The 22,196-nt window shown below is 43.1% G+C and overlaps 1 protein-coding gene across 5 annotated transcripts in view; it reads right to left on the minus strand.

The window, feature by feature from the left end:
• Positions 1-22,196, minus strand: part of LSM12 (LSM12 homolog) — a 141,506-nt gene that overhangs the window by 74,876 nt on the left and 44,434 nt on the right. For 4 of the 5 annotated variants that reach the window (XM_085883805.1, XM_085883804.1, XM_085883803.1 and 1 more), the window contains exon 4: positions 17,378-17,504. The exons of the other annotated variant lie outside the window; for it this stretch is intronic. In XM_085883805.1, coding sequence (XP_085739931.1) covers positions 17,378-17,504 — 127 coding nt within the window. The remainder of the gene's footprint in view (positions 1-17,377; positions 17,505-22,196) is intronic. 5 annotated transcript variants of the gene reach the window in all.

Raw genomic sequence — 22,196 nt, forward strand, 5'->3', positions numbered from 1 at the left:
ATGTGTCAAAATCAGATCCAGAAGAGATGGAGTACCGTTGGTTGAGATCCGGGTCAGGAAGTTGACCGATTGAGTCAGTCCCAATGAGTCGCAGAAAGCTTTTGCTGAGGTGCCATGACAGGTGAGAGAGGTACCCACACCTAGTCAACTGGCGTGATGACAATTGATGTCGCCACATATGAGAAAGAGAGAGTTTGGATGAGAAGATAGAAATTGGTCCATGTTTTTGGATAGTGAGGCGTAGATGGAGTCATCACTGTTCGGTGGACGGTACAGTATACATATAAATATGAGGTTGGAGTGGATGGGAAGCCATAGCCTGAGGTATTCCTGGGGGTGTGGGGGAGGGAGGGCAGTGCATGGAGAGTGAGGAATAAAGTCTTTGATGAAGAGAGCAACCCCTCCACCAGGACGAGGCTCAGGTCTGTCATACCAGAGGAGAGATTAACCAGGGAGAGATACTTGGGATTGATTGAGGAAAAAAAATTGAGGAAGAAGAAGAAGAAGAAGAAGAAGAAGAAGAAAAGAAGAAGAAAAAGAAGAAGAAAACGAAGAAGAAAAGGAAGAAGAAAAAGAAGAAAACGAAGAAGAAAAGGAAGAAGAAAAAGAAGAAGAAAAGAAGAAGAAAAAGAAGAAGAAAAAGAAGAAGAAAAGGAAGAAGAAAAAGAAGAAGAAAAAGAAGAAGAAGAAGAAGAAGAAGAGGAAGAAGAAGAAAAAGAAAAAGAAGAAGAGCAAGAGCAAGAGCAAGCGGAAGGGGGAGGAAAGTTTCTGTTTGGCAGATTATGCCTGGTTTGTCAGTGGCAACCTGTATGGAAAGATCTGAAAGATTTGAGCGAAGGCCCTGGATATTTGAGGTCCACACTTGTAATGAAGAGGGAGAGGAGGAGGCTTTGGGTGCAGGGGGTGGGGGGAGGGGGAGGAAAGGACAGGGGACGAGGGGGGTAGGTAAGGAGGGTTGTTGAAAGAGTGTGGGGGATTGCAGAATAGCTAGTGGAGGGGGCCGGATGAGGAGGAGAAAAGGCTCTGTGGTACTAGGGGAGAAGGGGGACAAGAGAGGGGGAAGAAGGCAGTTGAGGATTTGAGGAGGTGGAGCGAAGAGATGGAGGTGTTGAGGGCAGTGGAAGGAGGCAGCTTTGTGGATGAGGGGGGAGCAACTTTGAGAAGGATGAGTGAGGGGGATGAATGGTGGGAGAAATGTGAGGGGGGAGTTTTTGAGAGAGGTGAGAAGGAGGCTTGGAGGGAGAAGAGTGGGATGGTTGCTTTGAGAGTGAGGGGTGAGAGGGGTGAGTTGGCACTGAAATTGGAAAAAAAGAATGGTTGATGGAAAGCGAACATTCATAGCAAACTGGGGTTTTTAAAAGTTTTCGGTCAGAGATGCGATTTAACACAATTCTTGATGGATGCAATAAAGGCGGATCCAGATAATGGAAAGAAGAAACGCTATAACAGTTGGATTTTTTAGGCAAGGTATGAAGGAAAGGTCGAATTGAGAACAGTCTGTTTAAATAGTAGAAGAGTAGTGCATTATGATACAGTAAAGAGTACCACACGTGTGAAAGAGGAAGATGAAGCATTATAAGAGATCGTTTTTATTATTATTAATGTTTGAGAGAGTTTTCAACAGATTAGGTCATGAAAGTGTTGTAGAAAAAAATTGGAGAAGAAGAAAAAGAAGAAGAAAAAGAAGAAGAAGAAGAGGAAGAAAAAGAAAAAGAAGAAGAGCAAGAGCAAGAGGAAGAGGAAGAGGAAGAAGAAGAAGAAAAAGAAGAAGAAAAAGAAGAAAAAAAAGAAGAAGAAAAAGAAGAAGAAAAAGAAGAAGAAAAAGAAGAAAAAAGAAAAAGAAGAAGAAAACGAAAAAGAAGAAGAAGAAAAAGAAAAAGAAGAAGAAAAAGAAGAAGAAAAAGAAAAAGAAGAAGGAGAAGAGGCGAGAGTCGTGAGTGAGGAAGAACGGTAGCGTTTTAAAAATTAATTAATATATTTAAGATAAGAAATAGTGATCAGTTGGGAGGGATGGGGGATGTTAGGAAAGTGGGGAAGATAGAAATTGAAGGTAATGGGGAGAAAAAAACAAAACACAATCGTACACCGAGGGGAAACAGTAGGCCTCAAGGGTAGGCCTCAAGTGTCCGGTAAGACAAAGTCGACAAAATCTCACAAAATAGCAAGATTTTTGAAACAAAACTGAACTAGGAACACACAGTAACATGTAAGTGAGAGAATAAACAGTTAAAACGGGACAGATAACGACCGGAAACTTAACTTTTAGATCGTCAGCAGAGAGCCCCGAACGAGACCTATCGACGCTCCAAACCCGGAACCGGAAGTGACATGTTATTTGCTTAATTAACAAATGGGATACACCTGTTTACATATATATATATATATATATATATATATATATATATATATATATATATATATATATATATATATATACACATACACATCTATATATATACACATATATATATATATATACACATACATACATACACACACTGATGAGCCAAAACATTATGACCACCTGCCTAATATGCTGTTGGTCCTCCGTGTGCCATCAAAACAGCGCCGACCCGCCGAGGCATGGACTCTACAAGACCCCTGAAGGTGTCCTGTGGTGTCTGGCACCAAATCATTAGCAGCAGATCCTTCAAGTCCTGTGAGTTGAGAGGTGGAGCCGCCGTGGATCGGACTTGTCGGTCCAGCACATCCCACAGATGCTCAATCGGATTGGGATCTGGATAATTTGGAGGCCAGGGCAACACCGTGAACACCTCTTCATGTTCCTCAAACCATTCCTGAACAATGTGTGTAGTGTGGCAGGGCGCATTATCCTGCTGAAAGAGGCCACTGCTATCAGGGAATACCACTGCTATGAAGGGGTGTACCTGGTCTGCAACGATGTTTAGGTGGGTGACACGTGTCAAATTGATGTCCACATGAATGGCCAGACCCAGGGTTTCCCAGCAGAACATTGCCCAGAGCATCACGCTCCCTCCACCGACCTGTCGTCTTCTCACAGTGCATTCTGGTGCCGTCACTTCCCCAGGTAAACGGCGCACACGTACACGGCCATCAACGTGATCCAAAAGAAAACGGGACTCCTCGGACCAGACGACCTTCTTCCACTGCTCCAAGGTCCAGCTCCATCTGATTTTGACCAATTTCCCTGAAAATATCTGCTGTTCTTCCTCCACAACAATCGGTTCGTCTGACCACATGCTTGTTAAAGTAGAAATCTCTGGCTGTTACTGGAGAACCACTTCAGTGCCATGGAGTCTGGTATTTCACTCAGGCGGATAGGCAGGGACTTCAAGCAGCCATAAAACTTTTAGGCTGGTCTTCCAACTCATCTTTCTCCGATACCAATTCATCCGAGGAATTCCTTCAAAGAAACTTGCTCTGTCTCATGCACAGATTTCTTCCATCTCGTCTTCAGTTGTCCGACCCTTCATCACACCCATGGTACACTGAAGCTTGTGGCAAGGAAGTTGTCCTGAAACAACTTCCCTTCGCCTCATGGAAGGCTAATCCAACTGAAGGCAATCTCAGTTCCTTCCACAAAGCTCAGAACAAGTGCTTATCTACCCTCAGGTGAGACAGAAAACACCACCTTTCTAATTTTAAGTCTGAACTCTCAAACTTGTCTCTCTGAACTCTCAAGCCTGTCTCCCTCATCCAAATCCTTGTGGCGTCGAGTTAAGTCTGTTTCTGGTGTATGTTCCCCCTCCATCCCCTCGCTTACCTCAAATGGCTGCAAAGCTGACACTGCACATGAAAAGGCTGAATGCCTAAACTCCGTGTTTGCTTCTAAATCTTGTGTCCCAAACCCATCGCTTTCTGTACCCACCTTACCTAGTCGCACGCAGCTGTTCCTGGAATATGTGTCCTTTTCTCCTGACAAGGTGGAGAGCTTGTTGTCAAACCTCGACTCAGATTCTGCAACCGGTCCAGACGGCATCAGCCCACGTGTCCGAAAAAGCTGCTCTTCTGCTCTTGCTCACCCTCTCTCTGTTTTATTCACCCTCTCATTTGCTCAAGGTCACCTGCCATCTGCTGGGAAATCAGCAAACATTACTGCACTGCATAAAAAAGGTGCAAAAACAGATCCCTGCAACTACAGACCAATCAGCCTTCTGCCAATCATCAGCAAGGTTATGGAATCCATCATCGCTTCAGACATTAAATCCTTTCTCTTCTCCAATGGCTTGATTTCCGATCATCAATTTGGATTAAGACAAGGTCATTCTACCCTGGATATTCTGCTTCTGCTCTCCTAACAATGGATGGAGATCCTCAATGTCAGACAGGAAATCAGAGCCATCTCCCTAGACATGTCAGGTGCCTTTGATTCGGTTTGGCACCCTGCCCTGCTCACCAAACTTTTCCTCTGATATCCAAGGCCATCTCCAGTCATGGCTCGCAGACTTCCTCTCCTGTCGCAGTCAACGTGCAGCCCTAAATGGAGTTCTCTCATCCCCTCTTCCTGTCCAGGCTGGAGTTCCTCATGATGGTGTTCTGGGCCCTGTTCTTTTTTCTGGTTTTCATCAATTTTCTCTGAGACTCTCTGGAGAATCCTCCTTCTCTCTTTGCTGATGATTCCACCCTCTGCCGTACCATCTGTCATCCCTCAGGTCAGTGACAAGAAAGCAGCAGCTTCTTCGTTCTCTGCAGATCTGGATAAAATCACAAACTGGTCCAACACATGGAACATGTCTTTCAATCCAGACAAATGTCACACTCTCACTAAGTTTCTATGAAAGGACCATCTGGAAAATGTCCCCATCTACCTTCTCAACAATCCTCTTGAAGAAGTCCTTTCATTCAAGCTTCTCAGTCTCACTGTCTGCCATGATCTTTCCTGGGAAAGCAACATTCCAAACTGGCCTCCAAAGTCAGTCTCCGAATGGGCATCCGCGACGTGCAAAGTCCTTCCTCGGCCCACCTGAGCTCCTGACCACATACAAAGCTTTCGTCCACAGCCTGTTGGAGTTCTGCTCTCCCCTCTGGGTTGGTGCTCCTGCCTCTCACCTTCCTCGGCTTCCCGCTGTGGAAACCAGGGCATTTCGGATCATTGGTATCTCCCACGGTGAGGCTGAGTCTTTGGTCCCCTCAGGTCTGTAGGCAGGTCGGTGATCTTTCTGTCTTCTCCCATCTCCTCTCCGGTCTCACCCCTTCTGCTCTGTCTGTGATGTCCCCCCCTCCCCCCTTCCCTATATTTCTGCAGGGTGCTCAAGGTCCGCCAGCAACCCCCTTCTGATAAAACTACCAAAATCACGAATCACTGCTCACCTTCACTCTTTCATTCCTCTTTTTTTCCCCACAACTCCCACACTCTCTTCAATCCCATTCTTCCCTCCAGGTCTTCAAAACAGCTGTTCACCACCAACACCTCTTATCGTCCCCCATCCAAAACCACGATCTCTTTTAACGCCGTTAATCCACCCCAAACCTACGTTCTTCAAATTCCCTGCTTTCCTTCCTGAAAGTTCCGTCGTGTATGGTGCTGAAAGTCCCTGTGGCATCCATCTTGTTTACCCCATATATCCCACCTCATCCCTCTTCCTTCCACAGATCTCCTCATGTCCCTATTCCCCACTGTTTTGTCCTTCCCTCTCCCACCCCTCTTTTCTCCTGCCCCCCCCCCACCTTCCCCACCACCCCTGTTGTGCGTTCTGTGTGTTTTTAAAATAAGTATAACATCACCAATATTACAAATAAATTTGAACAAATTCAGTGTTTGTATTAATGATTGGTGCATATCATGACAACACAGCCACTCTCGAACACAAATATCTGCAACGACGTGTGGAGAGGTGAGCGTAGTAAACCGATTCACATGAGTGCGTGTGTGTGTGTAATATATCTATTTATACACACACACAATATTTTTATACACACACACACACACACACACACACACACACACACACACACACACACACACACACACACACACACACACACACACACACACACACACACACACACACACACACACACACACACACAATGTTAACAATGAAAATAAACATTTAAATACTGTACAATAAATACGGTGCAAATTAAACAAACACACAGGGCAATTCCACGCGAAGGGGGAAAATAGTCAGATTTTTAAAGCAAGGTATTTTCAGCTAAATGTTACTTTTTCTGACTCTTCATAAGTTGAATTAAAGGGAATGACAAAGTTTTCAAATCTCAGCTACCAGTTGACAAAAAAAATCATCATTCAAACATAATCCATAAAATTTGATTCAATTTTTACTTTTCGAGCTATAATCTTCAATTGACCTCCCTTCGATACATTTTCAGACATAACCAGTTTTTGAATGATGTCAGTACTTCATTAGGCATGTTTCTCAAACATATTATAGAAAAGATTGCAGGATGTTAAAGGTTTTCAGATAACAGCCCCTGAAATCAGCTGGTCTGAAGGTGATGTAACACGAGTCACGAAAATTAATAACTTTTTCTACTAGACAAAAACCCCTGCTGTATTGGAAGTGCCAATTAGAATTCTCCTACTAGTCCCTGTGCTGAACTAAATGGCAGCAGCAACAGACCTCTAATTGTCTTCTGTGCTGTAATCTGGACATGTGAACATCGGTAACGCGAGTCACGTGTAACGCGAGTCACAAATTTTGTAACGCGAGTCACGCTAATCAGGTGGGTTTAGTTTCAAGAAATAGCAATAGATTGCGCGACGGAGGAATTTTTATATCCCAGAATCCTTTGCGTGAAGTCACGGCGTGTTCTGGCTTGTTTGCAAGCACAAATTTTTGAAGTGACAATCGTCTATCATCCATCATCAGTCAAGGTAAGGATGACCATATGCAGTTTATAATAGATAAATGTGATAATATAGAAGTATATTTTACAATTTATTCAGACATTCACCTCGCAATGTATCCATGATCATTAAATTTCTCTACCAAGTGTCCAGCACGGAAGTGACGGGATTACGATAGATCATGCTTTACAATACCCTTGCATTTCTATCCTCGGGGTGAGCACATCCCTCTCAATGTGTGTTTATTTAACGGTAGCCATAGTCCAGTGAGTCCAGCACACAAATTCTAGATCCGCTTTTTTTGGTTACCGTCATTACAGATTTTGTCATAGCGCTCACTGCGGCTGAAAGGCAGCAGAAGAGGCGACAGAAACTTCGCACCGATGGAAAATACGATGATTATAGAAAACGGCAAAGGGAATACAATATGAATTACCGCGACATGAAGAAAACCAAAGAAATGAAACTACCGACGACTGAACAAACATAGTTGACGCGAATGAACTGTGAAAAGGTGAGGCAACGGGTGGTGAAGTGCAGAGCTCTGAAGAAGGCGCGAGCGACTTTGTCCCCTACCGCGCATTCTTCACCCTTCAACAGTGCCAGCGCTTTGGGGAAAGCAATGGTAAGGAAAGTAAGGGGAAAGTACTTTGGGGAAAGTAAGGCAAAACGGGCATTGACTTCCTCACCGCCGAGGACCCCGAAGCGAAGAAAAGCCGTGATCAGAAAGCTGTACACTTCAAACCAAGCAGATCAAGAGAATGATCCTGAACAACAAAAGCCGAAAGGGGGCCAAAACTCCATTCCAAGTGAAACCATTGAGGCAGTGAAAATATTTTACGCCAGGGATGATATTAGTCGGCAAGCTCCAGGCAGAAAAGATGTTGTCACTGTGAGGACAGATGATGGTACTAAATAAAGTCCAGTACCAAACCAGGCACCTCACTTGCTCCGTAAACGAAGTTTACGCGTTGTTCCAGAAGGAATTCCCAGATACGGAAATTGGTAAAAGCAAGTTCGCTGAACTTCGTCCTCCGCATATTCTACTGAGCAGCAAATTACCACATAATGTTTGCTTGTGCCGGTATCATGAAAATTTCGTGACCACTGGAAATGCTTTGCATAAGGTCCAGCCGTCTGTACCAATGTATTCACATGATCTCCCTCAAATGTTTCTCTGTAACCAAACACGCCGCGAATGTTGGTTTAACGAATGTGAAACCTGCTCTGATGCAAAAGGATTCCGAAAGGTGTGTGTTGTTGACAAAAACAGACAAGTTACATGGACAACTTGGAAAAATGACTGTGATGGAAAATTTGCCAAAGTCATTGAGGAGGGTACAACAAATGATTTGGTGGACCACATTTGCAATCTGATCCCAAAGTTAATGGAGCATTGCTTCGTCAAAAAGGAGCAGGCCTGTTCGTATAACAAGGAACGGGATGCTGCCTCTGCCAGTGAACATTCTGATACAGCTCTTCTTCAGGTGGATTTCTCGGAAAATTACACTTGCGTCTACCAGGATGAGATTCAGAGTGCTCACTGGCAGCAGGCTCAGGTCAGTCTGTTCACAGCTGCATTATGGTTTGAAGGTACAATCCATCCGATTGTATTGGCGTCAGACAACCTTACACATTCGAAGGAAACCGTTGTCGCATATATAGATCGTTTGTTAGACACAATTCCAGACAGTGTCACACATGTATCCATATGGTCCGATGGGCCTGCTTCCCAGTTCAAGAATAGGTATATTCTTGCTGCGTTGAAGCCTCTGCAGGAGAAACACAATAAAGAAATCATCTGGAATTTCTTTGCAACGTCTCACGGAAAGGGTCCGGTGGACAGAATCGGTGGAGCCGTCAAGCGTGTTGTATGGAATACGGTTAGGAATAGAAAGGCCATTGTTACCAATGCGTCAAGCTTCAGGGAAGCGGCAATGACAAGCAATGTGCGTGTAGCTGAAATAAAGGGCACGGAGATTGAAAGAAGAAATGAAGTCCTGGGAATCAGTCAGGTTTTTAAGGATGCCAGTCCTGTACCTGGCATAGGTGGTGCGCATTGTATGAAGTTGATGAATGACGAGATAGAACTCTGTACAATCACCTCAGACGCTAGGCCTGCAGTTGCGTTGCCTGCCTCAGATGCTGATGTGAACACTAAGATCTGCGTTGGGGATTGGGTTCTCGTGCAATATGAGAAGACAAATTACCCAGGGGAGGTGAAACGTGTAGAACATGCAGAATGTCAGGTGAGCGTCATGGTGCCAGCTGGAAAAAATTGGAAGTGGCCTGTTCGGCCTGATGAGATTTTCTACACACATGACAATATTGTTCGAAGACTGGAGCCCCCATTCATTGTGAACCACCGCGGCCATTTTGCCTTCGTAGATTTCTAGTTGGCACTCGAAACAGTTTTACTGCACAAAAGTGCATATTGTTTCTGTTATGAATGGCCCATTTGAAAGTTGTTTGAAAGCTATTAATTCCTAGTTATGGCCTGTTTGAAAGTTAATTAATTCCTAGTTATTTAATGTTATCTCTGTTGTTAAGTTACATCAAATTCACTACCTGTAATATAAATACGAATCAGTAAGTTCAGCCTTTGTGAAGACAGCCGTGTGGATTATCAGTGTGGGATGGATTATCAGTGTGGGAAGATTTGTAACAGGAGTCACGGTAACGCGAGTCACGATCATAATTTAATTTATTGCCCATATTTAGAAAGGAAAATCAATTCTTTGTATCTTGTATGAAAGCCTGTTTAACTGTAACCCTTTGAACCCACAAACGATATTCTTTCGTTTTATCAGTTTAGTACAAATTTGGCATGTACATGAGGTGATTCTTTGGCTTTCCCTTTTCTGTAACGTGAGTCACGCTATAAATAAATTCAAATAAAAACTATATTAAACAATTGAATAATTATTATTTGTTTTCTTTTCATACCTTACCCGCAAAGGTTATTACAAACTGAAGTACAACTTCTGACCTGTATCACTGCATTGTATACTCTGAGATATAGATTGTCAATTGAGCTACAATGTAACGTGAGTCACGATGGAATTGCCCCACAAGACTTTTACCTTTTAAATTTATTCCAAAACAGCGTGATGGGCGAGGGCAAACATATTATGTTCTCCTTCGTACTGTTCTCTACCAAAACTAGAAAACACAAGGCTTAGCTCGGAGATGATGATGATGCTGCTATAGGAGGGGAGTGTGGAGGTGAGAAAGATGTGGATGTAGAACTTGCGATGGCTGTTTGATCGAGAACACAACAAAGTCGCCTGCTGCATTTCCACAGAGAAGAAGGGTAAAACGATCCTAAGCCACCTTGATCCAGAGCAGATCTTCCCTGCTTGGACAGGAAAGTGTGAGATGGCATCCTCTTCCAAAATAATGTTGTCTCTTTGGTGTTAAAATCCTGCTCCAGCATAAATCCCTTCTCCTCGATTCGTACCATGAGCCATGATTGAACTGGAGCCTTCGGTCACATGTGCCTCGTGAAAACGTTGGTAAATCCATAATGATTTCTCCCGTACACCGGTCCACTCAAAGGCATTATTTTTTTTTCTGTTCGGTCCTCAATACAATCATGAAGTGCTTTATCCATCCTTTCAATATGATGATAACGGGACAAGAACAAGCCATTTTCACTTTGCTGGCAGGAACCCTTGCATGGATATTTAACTCATGTTTACACAGAGATGATTCATTTATCCGGTCATGGCAACCCACAGATGCTGCACTTTCACTTCTTGCCGATGTATTTAACAACTCGATTTCTTCGCACAATGTCATAACCGTTCTCTGCCTTTGGGCACGATTAATTACCTCCACCACCGAAGGTGGATGGAAGTTATGTTTTCACCCCTGTTTGTTTTTGTTTGTTTGTTTGTGAACAAAATATCTCAAAAACAGATTCAGACGAAAATCCATAGATGAGTTGGGTCAGTGACAAGAACAAGCCGATTAGATTTTGGTTAGATCAGATCTATCAGTTGGAAACAAAATGTAAACTGTTCAGCCTAACGGAGGTATGCGCGCTACCGAGTGCCATTCTTGTGACCCTCGCCGAAGGAGAGGGTATTGCATTTGGGTCCGTTTGTTTGTGTCTGTTTGTTTTTGTCCGCAAAGAACTTTTGCGTTTTTCCCCGCAACTGCTTGTCGGATTGAGATGAAATTTTCACCATTGGTACGACTACATATTGTAGAATGTTTTAATGATAACTATGATGTCACAGGTCACGTGGTGTGGCAACCATATTGGAAAAATAGGGAAAAAAATTGGACCTTTGTATCTCTGAAACCACACCAAGGAAAAAATTGAAACTTGGCACATGGCAAGTACTCCTCATGGGGAATGCGTGATTTTTTTAATGACATCATAGGTGCGCTTGTTATGACATCATAATTGCATATGTATAACACCACATCCGATCAGTCTGGAAAAACTTGAGGGTCATCTCAGGATAAAATTGTCCACAGAAAAATATTTCATGACTTCATCGGTCACTTAATTCGGCAGCCATATTGCTTTGTTTTTTTAAAACCCTCAAAAGTCTTCTTCTCTGAAGTGGCTAAACAGATCGAGGTGAAACTTTACACGTATGACCGCCTGTCCATGAGGGACAAAAGGTTCACACACATGTCATTGGTTACATGGTTTGGCAACCATATTGGATTGAAGAAAATATTAAATAATGTTTTCTCTGGAACTGCTTAATCAATTGACATGAAAATTCACATTGATGATCTAGTAGTGATGGGAAATACATGTTTTTTATTTCAACTTGATCAGACACATGGTGTGGCAACCAGAATTATTTAATTTTTTGATATGGGTTCTTTTCTTTTCTTTTTTGATTAAGACTCACTTGGCTGTGCCTGGATGGCTTTGAAGGTAAAGAAGCAGCAGCTGAAATGCGAATCCTATCCAGGGTCCTCCTGATTTCATCTTTGATTTTTTTTTTCTTGTTTGGGTTCATTCTGATTACTCCAATGCAGGACTGTACCTATTTGGTTTTCCATTTGATTTACATTGAATTTATTTTAATCCCATTCGAAATACAATTGAATAATCAATGGTAAAAAAACGTCATGGGTCAGGGTCGTGTGTCCGATCAAAGCGGAGTTGCCTCAAAGCGGGACGTCTTGGGACCCGGTCATCACTGCCAGCAGGTATAAAGTAGCAGTTCTGATTATGTCTCTTACAAATTATGTAACACACCAGTACACAAACGCCACACAAAATACACCACACAAAAGCAGTCCTGGCGAGGGTCTGCAATCTCAGATTGCTCTTTTTCTTGTTTTCTTTTTGATTAGGGGACCGATAGGTACCCTTTTGAAATGGTTTGTATTATTATTAGTAGTAGTAGTATTATTACTATTCTGAATCCATAAAATGTGAAGCGGACCTACAGGCCACACCGTTGATCGGAGGAATTTGATACTTTGACCAACTGCGACATATCACTTGACTTGATGCATATCCTAAGAGTGACGTCATAGGTCATGTGACCTGGTGGCCATATTGGATTTCATGAAAACTTTTAAAATGCATCTCCTTCATTTTTCGATCGATTGAGTTGAAACTTGGACCACTTGTAATATGCCACTTCTATTGATGGATATACTCTGGATGATTTCAAAGATCATGTGACATGGCAGCCATATTGGATTTCATGAAAACCTTTAAATTGCATCTCCACCTTCATTTTTCAATCTATTGAGTTCAAACTTTGCATAATCAAATTGGGGTTGCCGTTGTCAAGATGTCATCGCAAACTTGTCCAATCAGAGTGGGACGTTTCGGTCCCCGGCATCATTGCCAGCAGTTTTAATTGGAATTGTATTTCGTCAAAAATAAAATAAGACATTACTTTCATACCGACCCTCGTACTAAGGAAACAGGACTTGTGCCACAATGTTCGTAATAGAAAACAAATTCTTTATGAACCATTTACACACTATTCAGATTGTCATAAACCTATCCTAAACTAAGCAAATACACAGGAATAACAGATCATCAAAATGTGTCAAATAACAGATCATCAAATTTCCGGTGATCTGCCTGTCTCTGCTGCCGAAAGGGGAGGGGGATGGGGGGCTCAGGCAGTCGTAGTATTGGTCCCTCCCAAGACCCTTGCCTTTTGAACCAACGTGACTCTTTTTGAATTCATTTCACCAACATCTGTGGTCTTTCTTCAAATCTTTCCTCTGTTGAACATCATCGAGCAAGTTCCTCTCCCCATATCTTGCTTCTCTCAGAGAACCAATTATCCTATGACGTTCTTGTTAATTCTTATAACATTTCAAACTACAACCTTCACTCACGATTCCGCTTCAAAGGAAGAGTCTGTGTCCACTCCAACATCAACACGCTTGCTGTACGCCTTGTGGACCTCAAATCTTCAAACTTTGATGTCATCTGGCTTAAGATTTGTCTCCCGTCACTATCTTTCTCCGTTTCACTTACTGCTCTCCAAATTCTACAAACTTTATAGCCTTCTTTGACTATCTTAACTCTTGCCATGAGGCCATGACATCCGAACACCCTCAAGCAGAATTTCTCTATCTCGGAGACTTCAATGTACACCACAGGGAGTGGCCGAAATCTTCCCACACGGATGTTGCGGCAGTTGAAGCTCTTATATTTTCGATTCTTAATGATTTGGAACAAATTATCACCCACCCTACCTATCCCAGATCATCATGACCACACGACCAATACTTGTGATTTATTCTTCACTTCCAATCCGTTGCATTACAACTACACAATTTCACCTCCAATTGGTTCTTCTGACCACAATCTTGTGAACATCACTTTACTTCCCACCACTTCTTCTCATCTGACTGCTCCGACGAAACGACGGCATTGGCATTTCAATCATGCTGACTTGACTGGTTTACAAAACTTCTTTTCTGACTTTCCCTGGAAAGACTACTGCCTCTCCTCGGGCGATGCTTCTGTCTCTGCTGAACGTATCGCTGAGATAATTGTTACAGGAATGGAGGCTTATATCCCATTCTCTTTCAAGTCTATCTATCCGACCAATTATTGGTTCAATAATTCCTGCTCTGCGGCCATTTGTGCAAGGGATGCCGCATATCGGACATGGAAAAACTCTTCTTCCTCCAACTCGCATTCTGCTTTCATATCTGCCAGAAATCATTGCAAACATGTTATTCGTGAAGCGAAGCATTCCTTTATTCAAAAGAAATGTGACAACCTCTCATCTTCTTCCAATAATAGATCTTTTTGGTCCTTAGCTAAAAGTATCTCCAACAACTGTCGTTCTACCTTTCCTTTGCTTTTCTGTTCCGATGATACTATCGCTGTCTCTCCGACTGATAAACCAACTCTTTTTGGTTCCCTTTTCTCCTGTAACTCCACACTGGATGACTCTAACATTCCATCTCCCTCTGATGCTCCCCTCACCAATCTTTTGTCCCTCCCTATAATCTTTTTTCATGCAATCAAAAAAAAAATACTCCTCTCTCTGGACATAAGCAAGGCCTATGGGCAAGATGGCTCCCAGTGACTTGAAGGAATGTGCTTCAGAACTTGCTCGTTTGTTTCGTTTTTGTTTAAAAACCCAAACTTTTCCTCTTACCTGGAAACATGCCCGAGTACAGCCTATTTTAAAGAAGGGTGATCGTACAAACCCTTCTAACTACCGTCCTGCTGCTCTGACTTCTATTGTTTCCAAAGTCTTTGAATATCTTCTCAATTCCCATTTTCTTAAGCATCTTGAATCTCGCAATCTTCTATCTGACCACCAATACGGCTTTTGCAAGGCAAGATCTGCAGGTGATATCCTTTCTTACGTTACAAATGTCTGAACCTCTTCTTTGAGAGACTTTGGGGAATCCTTTGTTGTCGGCCTTGATATCTCAAAAGCCTTTGACAGAGTTTGGCATCGGGGTCTGATATCCAAGCTTCCCTCCTTCGGCTTTCCTCCTTCACTCTGCTCTCTCATATCGAGATTTCTTTCCGACTGCTCTATCTCCGTGGTTCAACATCAACCCCCTTCCCAATCAACAATGGTGTACCTCAAGGCTCCATTCTGTCTCCAACACTCTTCCTTCTTTTTATCAATGACCTTCTTTCTTCCACAAATAACCAAATGCACTCGTACGCTGATGACTCAACATGACATTCTTCCATGTCTTTCCCATCTTCCCCGTCTTCCCTCACTCGATCTACATCTCGTTTCATCACAGCCACCTCTTTAAATTCGGATTTGGACAACATCTCCCAGTGGGGCAAATGTAGTCAACTTAAGTTTAATGCTTCAAAAACTCAATTTCTTCCCATCTTTCTCTAAAACTCCTCTCAACTCTCCAATCTCCTTTGAAAGCTCGACAATTACACCATGTGATACAATAAACCGACTAGGTATTACTCAAACATCAAATTTATCCTGGAATCCACACATTACTCAAACAAATTAGGAGTCCTGTTCAGATGTCGAAGATTCTTCTCCTCTGAACAGTTGCTCCAACGATATCAAGGATTGATTCGTCCTTGTATAGAGTACTGCCTCACATCTGGGGAGGTTCCAACTCCACATACTTACTGGACAGGATTGAATCCAAAGTGATTCGACTTGTCAACTCTCCCAATGTGACCTCAAAACTTGACGCGCTCAAATTGTGCCGCAAAGTAGGCTCTCTTTCTCTTTTCTACAGATATTACTTTGGTTACAGATGCTAAGATCGGTACTTTGTTTGGCGTCTTCTTGCAAAGCATCCTGGTTTGGATTTGTGAAGTCTGGTGTCTGCGCAAGCCTTACAGAATAGCATGTGCTGAAAAAAAAAAGGAATCACCAGACAGCCGAGTGGGGCTCCACTATGGCCGAGGTTATAATGAACTCTGAGCATGAGAGTACCCTCGTTTAGAAGGAAGAATGCGCTGAAGCATGATTCAATGCAAAGCAGCGTGATCCCAGTGAAGTGACTTCCACAATTTTCTTTTTCTTTCTTCAATTCTTCTCTCCCTCTCTCCTCGATCGGCTTCCTTTGTCTCTCGATGTCAGGTTCCCATACCTTTACAGCTGCGTGATTCGTCTCATATCAAAGGACAATCATACAGCTGCACAATCTCTCCAAGGCTGCAACTTGTTAAGGTGCATGGCTCCACCTGCCTGGGCAAACCCCTGTCCTGATAATAAACTGTGCTCTTGTTCAACAATATCTGTGTCTGCCTCTTGGCAAGTTGGTAGCTCCATGCCACTTGTACTATGATTATCAACATTTCTTTACCCTTTACACAACTAACATTGCAATCACGAAACGATTCTTATGATAAAACACTAATTAATGATCGTGCCTAGTTCTAAGTCCCATAACAACAACAATTACATCATTAAAGCAAAACATAACAAAATAGAAATTCGCGTTTTCATAGCACAGAAACATATTCAATGTTGTGTTTTTTTGACTTTTTAATTTTTTTTACTTGGAAGGGAAAGGGAAGGGAGGGGAGGGGATGACGGCATGGCAGTATGTCATGTTTAAGCACCCTGAACAATCGGGGCTGCCACATTTTGGGACGGTTTGAGGGGGTGCGTGGGAGGTTATAATCCTGTTATAATTGCTCCACATGCGACACGTTTGCTAACCAGTCTTGCAACAGGCAAAGATGATGCAAACGCAATTCTGCCCTTATTGTCAAATTCCATTTTTCTGTTAGTCAGTCTGTCCGTTCCCTTAGAGCTTGTATATCTTTAGAATGGAACACGGGAGGGCCACCAAACTTGGCAGACATAAAATGGGGGCTCCATGGGGGGCGTTAGTAGGTGGATGGGGTGGCGATTTGGGGGAACAGGTAGGGAGAATCTTTTTAACGGTTAGAATGATCACAACTAATCTTAGCACCTATAATGGGGAGTAAAATATGTGGGTTGTGGGGAATGGGAGTTCTCAATATCAGGGTCTGGCGATTCAAGTCACCCCTATGGGCTACAGTGCTATCAAGTGGAGCTTGCATAATGGAAGCCCCATGGGGAATTTATGGTGAAAAAGTTATTATCCATGAAAGATTTTTCAGTTTAGGGGAGCTTTGAAATAGGGAGAGGGAGGATCTTTATAATGCCTTGAGTGGTCACCACAAAACTTAGGAAGAATAGTGTGGCCCCCATTGGGTTGAGGGCAGTGGAAGGGAGAGGGTGGGATTGGGGGGGGGGGTTCAATGATGAAAAGATGAAGTTATTACCTTTAACATATTTTGAGACTTCACGAGGGATTTGGAAAAGCGGGAAGGGTAATATATTTAACCGCTTTCATTGATTGTGACAAGTGTAGGCCCTATGGAGAGTATAATTGGGGGGAGGGAGGGAGGTGGAGGTTTTTGGAATGGGGTCAGAGTTAATTTTGTTTGTCGTCTTGAGAACAGTTAGGGCGCAGCACGTGGATTCCCCTCGTGATTGACACATTAAATTTTCAATACAACAACCACACCACATCGCTTAACTGTACATTACAACATCCGAATGCATTTTGGTTAAAAAAGAAAAGAAAAACATTATTCTTAATAATTTGTTGTACTGCCATGTGGTGTCCAATGTAAAAACTTACAATTTTTCGGACATGAACGAGGGCATTGCCTTCACTGCCCTTACAGTTTTCCATCCGGTAAGGTGGCGAGATCGTAACTTCATCCATCACGATGATGTTCTTCTCATTCCACTTGCAGTCCTTGATACTGCAGAACAGACATAAACCTTGCAAAAAGAGCCCACACACACCTCGGAAGAAACACCCTTGCAATGCCCACCAGCGTCACTTCACTACCAATAACTGCCACTTATTATATACTAGCAGGGGTACCTTGGCGTTGCCTGGTCTTTTTGTGTGGGGGCATAAAACACTTCCCCGCACCCACTAAGGAATGGGGTCGGGGTTAATTTAATATTACCTTTATTACATAGCTACAAAGGCTTAGGCGCTATACAGCGATTTTAAAATGGACCGTCACGGTCGCCTGTCCAACTCACAATCCCGTGAGATTTGTGGAAACCCTGTGGAACTGCAACTGTGAAGTGAGCATGAGACCTGAAACCAAAAGATCACAAAATCAACTTCGCACATCGAGAAATGTACTGTACCCTACAGGGTGGTCACCAAGTCACGTTACTCGCTCCTCCTCCACCACTCCAATCATCATCGTCCACCCTGGTACATTTCGTATATACATGCTCATGTTAATGTTAATACAGTACTTTGGTTTTTACGACAACAAAAGTTTTGTGTATTCAGAGTTTACATCGATGCAGTGGTGAGAAAAAAGAAAATTGTGAACCCTTTGGAATTTTTCTGTATTTATGCATAAATTTGACCTAAAATGTGATCAGATCTTCATCGAAGTCTGAATAATAGATAAAGAGAACTTGATTAAACAAATCGTACACCAAAAAATAATCTACTTTTTACCTCCACCACAGAAGGTCCCCTTTCAGATCCCCTTTCTGTTTGTTTGTCTGTTTGTTTGTGTACAGGAAATCTCAAAAAGTTGTGGACAGATCTGGATGAAATTTTGTGGACAGGTTCGGTGTGACAAGGACGAACTGATTAGATTTGGTGACTATCCAGATAATAGAATTTTTTCAGTGATTCTTCACCAGTAGGAGATAGGACCAAAAACGATATATAGCACGATATCTCAAAAAGTAGCGGACGGATTCGGATGAAACTTGGTGGACATGTTGGGTGTTTGATAAGGAAGAAATGGTTTAATTTTGGTGAAAATCCGGATCTCATAATTGTTTAAGTGATTCTTCACCATTGAGAGATCGGGCTCAAAAACGATATCTGGCATGATATTTCAAAAATGTATTGGGCCAGATATATTCTCGTGGATCAGGCATTACAGGGTGGAGATATGCGCTCTACCAAGTGCCTTTCTAGTTCATTTATTTTTTGAGCAAAATGATCAAACATTCAATTTCTTTGTCGAAATAAGTATGTGAACCTTTACATTCAGTAACTGGTGGCACCCCCTTGAGCAGAAACAACTTCAACCAAACGTTTCCTGTAACTCTTGATCAGTACTGCACATCAGCGTGGAGGAATGTTGGCCCATTCCTCCTTACAGAACTGCTTCAACTCAGAGATATTTGTGGGCTTTCTGGCATGAACTGCTCGCTTCCGGTTCTGCCACAACATTTGAAATGTGTTAAGGTCTGAACTTTGATTTGGCCATTCCAAAACGTAAAATCTCTTCTGCTTCAGCCATTATGTTGTAGATTTACTTGTGTGTTTAGGATCTGTATTGCTGCATGACCCGCTTTCTGTTAGGCTTCAGCTCACGGACGGATGCCCTGATATTCTCATGTAGAATTTTCTGGTACTATCCAGAATTCATGGTTTTGGCAATGATGGCAAGCCGTCCGGATCCGGAGGCAGCAAAGCAGCCTCAATCCATGCTCCCACCATGCTTCATGGTTGGGATGAGGTTCTTATGTTGGAATGCAGTGTTTGGTTTTCACCAAACGTAACGTTTCTCATTTAAGCCAAAAAGTTCCACTTTCGATTCATCTGTCCACAGAATATTTTTCCAATAGCCATCTGGATCATCCAGGTGGTCTTTGGCAAACTTGAGACAGGCAGCAATGTTCTTCTTGGAGAGCAGGGGTTTCCTCCTTGCCACTCCCCCGCCCCCCCCCCCCCATGCATACCATTCTTGTTCAGTGTTTTCCTGATGGTGGACTCATGAACACTGACATTAGCTCATGCAAGAGAGGTCTGCAGATCCTTAAACGTTACCCTGGGGTTCTTTGTGATGTGGATTATTGTATGCCTTGCTCTTGGAGTGATTTTCGTTGGACGACCGCTCCTGGAAAGAGTAACAATGGTGTTTAATTTTCTCCATTTGTACACTGTCCGCCTGACAGTGGATGGGTGGAGGACAACATCTTTAGAAATGGTTTTGTAACCATTTTCAGACCGATGATCATCGACAACTCTTTTGCTGATGTCCTCAGAAATCTCTTTTTACCGGGACATGACACGCGTCCACAAGCCTGTGTGTGAAGACCAGACCCTGATGGTGATGAACAAACTTTATGTTTTTTCAAAGAGGGCAGGGCCACCCAAACTCACTCCTGATTGCCATCTCATTGATTGAAACATCTGACTGTAATTACCCCCTTAATTGAGCTGATTAACCGAGAGGTTCACAAACTTTTTCCGACAAAGAAATTGAATGCTTTGTTTATTTTTTGTATACACTGTCGAGGCTTGTATAAGAGCGAACACACAGAACATATAAAAAGGGGAGCGGGAGAGGGAATCACAAAAGAGAGGGGAAGAGAGACATGTGGACATCAGTGGAAGGGAAAGGGATGGGGTGGGGTACACAGGGTAAACAAGATGGACACGACAGAGACTTTCATGAAGGAAAACAGGGAATTTGAAGGAGGTGAGTTTGGGGTGGATTAACGAGGGTGGAAAAGATTGTGGTTTTGGATGGGGGAAGATATCAGATGGTGGTGAAGAGATGTTTTGAAGACCTGGAGGGAGGAATGGGATTGAAGAGAGTGTGGGAGATTGTTCCAGAGGTGGGAAAAAAAGAGGAATGAAAGAGTGAAGGTGAGCAGTGATTCTTGATTTTGGCAGTTTCACCAGAAGGGATTGTTGGTGGACCTTCAGTGCCGTGCGGAAATGTCGGGGGGACAAAGCACAGAGAGAGCAGGGGGTGGGGGGCAAGGCCGGAGAGGAGACGGTAGAAGACAAAGACCACCGACCTGCCTGCGGTGAGAGAGTGAGAGATCTGTGAGGTGAGAGAGTTTTACCCAGATCTGCAGAGAGTGAAGAGGCTGTTGCCTGCTGATCTGAGGGATGAGAGATGGTATCATCAGCAAGATCATGAGGGATGAGAGATGGTATCATCTAGTCATCAGCAAGATCCACGCATTGTCTGCGACAGGAGAGGAAGTCCGCGAGCCATGAGTGGAGATTGCCTTGGATAGCATAAGAAGAGAGTTTGGTGAGTAGTGTAGGTTGCCAGACCATATCAAAAGCTTGCGACATGTCTGGAGAGATTGCTCTGATATGTCTGGTATTAAGGACCTCCATCCATTGTTGGGAAAGCAGAAGCATGTCCAGGGTACAGTGACCTGGTCTGAATCCAAATTGATGATCAGAAATCAAGTCATTAGAGAAGAGGAAGGATTTTATGTCTGAAGCGATGATGGATTCCATAACCTTGCAGATGATTGGTAGAAGGATGATTGGTCTGTAGTTGCAGGGATCTGTTTTTGCACCTTTTTTATGCAGGGCAGTCATGTTTGCTAATTTCCAAGCAGATGGTAGATGACCTTGAGCAAATGAGGGAGAATATAACAGAAAGAGGGTGAGCAAGAGCAGAAGAGCAGGTTTTAGGTCACGTGGTCTGATGCCGTCGGGACCGGTTGCAGAATCAGTCGAGGTTTGACAGCAAGCTCTCCACCTTGTCAGGAGAAAAGGACAGAGCCCAGAAACAGCTGTATGCGACTAGATAAGGTGGGTGCAGAAAGCAATGGGTTTTGGAAACAACATTTAGAAGTAAACTCAGAGTTTAGGCATTCAGCCTTTTCACGTGCGGTATCAGCAGTGCGGCCATTTGAGGTAAGGGAGGGGATGGAGGGGGAACATCCATCAGAAACAGACTTAACCAGATGCCACCAGGATTTGGAGAAGGGATACAGGTTTCAGTGTTCAGACTTGAGATGAGAAAATGTTGATTCCTGGTTCTCCTAAGGGTACACACACATTTGTTCCGAGCTTTATGGAAGGAAATGAGATTGCCTTCAGTTGGATTTGCCTTCCATGAGGCGAAGGCAAGTTGTTTCAGGCCAACAGCCTTGCCACAAGCTTCAGTGTACCACAGGCAGGAGGAAGGGTGGGACAACTGAAGATGAGATGGGATAAATTTGAAGAACAGCAGACATGATCAAGGAAATTAGTCAAAAGCAAATCGAGGAGAGATGGAGTACCATTGGCTGAATCAGGAAGTTGACAGATTGTGTCAGCCCCAATGAGATGCTCGCTAATTCCATGTCAGATCTCAGACTACGGTGTTATCCAGTGCATATTCATTTATCAGGTTTTGCAGAGGGGGTAACACCATTTCGTAAACACCCTGTAGATTATTGGCTCAAAGGCATAATAAAAGTGTTACCTTAGAAATGGAATTAGATGTTATTCGTCGAAAGGATGCTCGCTAATGTGTCGACGTTTCTGGTTTAAGTTTGCCCCCGATCTATAAATATGGTGACGTACAGGAAGAAGATGTACCACTAATGTTGACTGCTTCCAGAAGTGGTTTATTTGGATTAAAATGTTTGGTAATTGTTTATATTTATTTATACATATGTGTACTTGAATACGAGTCATTAATGAAAAAGGTTTTGGCACA

Source organism: Eptatretus burgeri, chromosome 6, assembly GCF_056783735.1.
Source record: "Eptatretus burgeri isolate ZD-2024b chromosome 6, Ebu_testis_v1, whole genome shotgun sequence".
Taxonomy (NCBI): Eukaryota; Metazoa; Chordata; class Myxini; order Myxiniformes; family Myxinidae; genus Eptatretus; species Eptatretus burgeri.